General features: G+C 38.8%; 1 protein-coding gene across 1 annotated transcript in view; it reads left to right on the top strand.

Moving 5' to 3' along the window:
* The window catches only part of adat1 (adenosine deaminase tRNA specific 1), an 8,513-nt gene extending 5,207 nt beyond the window's left edge, over nt 1–3,306 (top strand). The window contains exon 7 of the mRNA XM_035664780.1: nt 2,874–3,306. Coding sequence (XP_035520673.1) covers nt 2,874–3,050 — 177 coding nt within the window. The 3' untranslated portion in view covers nt 3,051–3,306. The remainder of the gene's footprint in view (nt 1–2,873) is intronic.
* Nucleotides 3,307–3,646: the final 340 nt, after the last annotated feature.

The raw sequence follows: 3,646 nt of genomic DNA, 5'->3' as shown, positions 1-3,646 counted from the left end.
TACCATCTTTTTTAGAATATATGAATTAAGAAATTTACTGTTTTACTGCGTTTCAAGCAATGTACTAATATTATCAAGTGGACTTAAATCAGTCATAATTCTGCAATATTTAGTGTCTTCAGGTCTCTTCTGGTGTAAACTGGAGCTTTTTCATTCCTTCCTTGTCTCTGGCATCAGCCACGACCCTTTTTCAGCCACTTCCTGACTCTTCTCGAGGTTATCCAAACAATAGGCTCTTTAATATAATCTTTCAGTGGTTTTAAAACAGCCTCCAAAATAAAATCTAAACAACCCAAAAACCCTTAATGAAGGTCCAAAAAATGGTTCTGGCTTCTTTTCATTCAAGTTGTCCTTTTTATAGGTAACTCAATCTTATCGCTGCTTGTGGCATGCCAAGCGGAGCACGCTAACCCAACAGCATAAGCAAATTGTGGATGTGTCACGAGTCATCTCAAGTTACAAGCATCTATAAAGTGCAAACGGCTTAATAAGGAAACCGTAGGAGCGTTTTATGTTTTTAAATTACTTTCTTTCACTCAAGATTGAAACTCATTTAATGAAACGGGTGAAGCTACCCAAGTTTCTATCTGGGGTAACCAAGTTGACCACAGAGTAAAACTGCTTCTTTTATTTCATAATGAATACCCTAGAACCGAGTGTCAGCTGGCTGTCTGTTGCTCTGCTACTGTGGGACATTTCTGCTTTGGTTTTACAACTGATGATGTAGGATCCCAAGGTATTTTCTCTCAAAAAAAGGGTAATAGGTGTCACATTAGTTGCCGAGATTTAACACAACAAATATGTGTTGGTGTGCGCGTGTTGTGTGTGAACTATCAGCCCCGACTAATATGACATCTTTGAGACAAGAAAAACAGTCTTTTAGGTGGGTATACAGTAATAATGATATATTATTATTTTTAACAAAAGCATATACTACTTAAGAACAGTAATAATTGCTATAATTGTTGTATTGACCTTGGTGCACGTTTAACACACTTGGTCAAAGTCAGAGTAGTGGCACTTAAAAAACTTGGAGGAAAAAATGGCGATAGTGCCATTTAAAGTGCTGATAGTTACACACATGCTTTGGCGAAATACTATTCTGCATTTTTAGGCAGTTAATCAGAGGATTATCCCATACTGTGTCAGTTTTTGGAACAACTCTACCGATGGCATTCTGGCATGTTTTCTGCATTTTATGTTCTGTAAAAAAGTTTTAATATCAGTGCATTCCAGAAAACATACACACCGATACGACACATCTGATATATGTATGTGCTGTGACTTTCACTGTGTGTCTCTGTATGTGACATTTAGTGCTCACATTTCAGCCATTCACATGCTTCGTGTGTGTGTGTTGTGTGGTTGTGGTGTGTGTGTGTGTGTGTGTGTGCTGATGGCTGAGAATCCTCTCCGAAGGGAGAACAGTGGTCCCTCTTGTTTATCAGCTCTTTAACAGATAACCTGATCCCAGCCTAGTCCGGTCCGGGTCAACAGAACACACACACACAAACTTACACACATTCAACCAGCCCCAGCATACAATGACAACATTATCTGCAACAACAATGGTATGTCTGGTGAGGAGAGACAATTGCATTTGATATACATAATCAAATACATACATAATGAAATAAAGCAGTGGGTTGGCACATGCTGATCTTGGCCTTTTTTACAGCAGACATTGGGACAAATTGAGGGGGTTTTAGATTTATTCGATTTTTCTTACAAACCACTGTACATAAAGTAAATGAGCAAAAATAAACATAGAAAACTAAACCTGTAACCAAGTGAACATAGTGAACATTATGTGCTGGGGTAAGGATTATTTTATATTTCTTTTATATTTTATTTTCAGCAAATCTCATGAAAAGCACCAACATTGTGTTAGTGCTCATGTATTTTTAATAGTTTTTGGACAATAGTGGCGCTCCATTGCACAGAGGAAGAAGACACAGAAATCAGGCTTTGGATACACACAAAGTACAATACTATTGTTGTTTTTGGTCTCTTTATGGGTTTTGCTGAGTAGTAGCAATAATACAATCAAAATATAATGAATCAAATTACATGAAAATTTTACCAAAAGCTTGTATAGTGTTACATTTTAAAGTCTCACAAAAAAAGAAAAGGTTTGGCTTAAAAACTGATTTCCACTGTCGTAGAAGCACTCTCCTGTCTGGCATAATGGCTGCTTGTATCCATTCAGAGAGCACTGATGGAATTCGATCTTTTAGAGTGGAAGGATCTTCCAAAACACAGACACCTGGGAAATACAGGGCTTCACTTTTATGCTTACTTAGCCTTGTGCAATCTAGAAGAAGTCCAGTATAAGTGAATATTATTTCTTATTATAATTAATTATTATAATGTATTATATTGTGTATTAAGCTCCTATGTGACACATATGACACATGTTTTGCGTTATTTAAATGAGTGTATTTATTACAGCAGGGAGATTGGTTTAAAGCTGCAGTTGGTAACTTTTATAAAAAAAACTTTTTATCATATTCACTGAAACTTTCACTATATCCTGACAGTAGTACACGAGACAGTCAACAATCAGGTTCCTCAGGTTCCTCTGGTTCCTCCTAATGCTCCTAATGGTATTTACAAGAATCCACAGGGCCCGAACGAAAACATCAGAGCTGAGAAAGAGAGTTGATTTGTTCAGTCTCTTTCCAGATCGTCCAATATCAATGCTGAGAATGAGACTCAACAATCAACTATCTTCAAGCCTCTAATCCAAAGCGTCTTTCCATCTTTCTTTTTCAGAATATCTGTCTCATGTACTACCGTCAGGATATAGTGAAAGTTTCAGCAAATAGGACAAAAGGTATTTTTACATTTTTAGATACCTGATCACGTAAAATTGTGAGCAGACTTCAACCACTCGTGCTTTTTTGTATTTGTTCAGGAGAACAGAGCTGCAGACTTACTGGGACTACAAGCAGGCGTCTCAGTCGTACCAGCAGGCCTGGCAGCAGCTACGCAGCCAGGCCTTCCCTCTGTGGCCACGCAGTGACAGAGATCTCCTGCTCTTCCGCTGAAAGCCTGCTCTCTGCTGCTGAAATGTCCTCGTGGAGGCTGATGAAAAACTGCCTTTGTTGTAGCAAAACTTGGAGGTCACAGGTCAAAATAACGGCTGGTATGCAAATATTGCTTTTCAACAACAACTCCCCTGGATGCAAGAGCCTGTGAAACTCACATTTCAAAGAAAAGATGTCAATAACATACTGGTGAATAATATTGTAAAGTGTTTATCATGTCACACTTCCAATAAAAGGACTAATCTGACTACTCCAACTTCATTCAGGTTCATTTCTTAACGCCTGTTGGGTCAGCTGGTCAATGTGGATAAATATTGTTGGGCTATATCTGACTGCAGGACACCTGTCACGCTGTTCAGAGAGGTTGTTGACCGCTGTCCACTGTCCTCAGATGATGGTTTTATTTTCACAATGTGCGTAACACGTTGCGACTGCAGCTGCCTGGAGTTCATGCTCTGAAAACACAGCACACATGGAAAAAAAAAGGTTCTGTGTTCGATTTCCAGTCCTTGTCTGAATGCTCTCCCACAGGCATTCTGATCCGGTTTGGTGTATTCAGCCTGTGGTGAGCTGTAAACCTGACCAGGGTGTTTCTA

This window comes from Morone saxatilis, unplaced genomic scaffold (genome assembly GCF_004916995.1).
Source record: "Morone saxatilis isolate NCDOM2014 unplaced genomic scaffold, NCSU_SB_2.0 Contig2, whole genome shotgun sequence".
NCBI lineage: Eukaryota > Metazoa > Chordata > Actinopteri > Moronidae > Morone > Morone saxatilis.
This window is presented reverse-complemented; position numbering and strand designations above follow the sequence as displayed.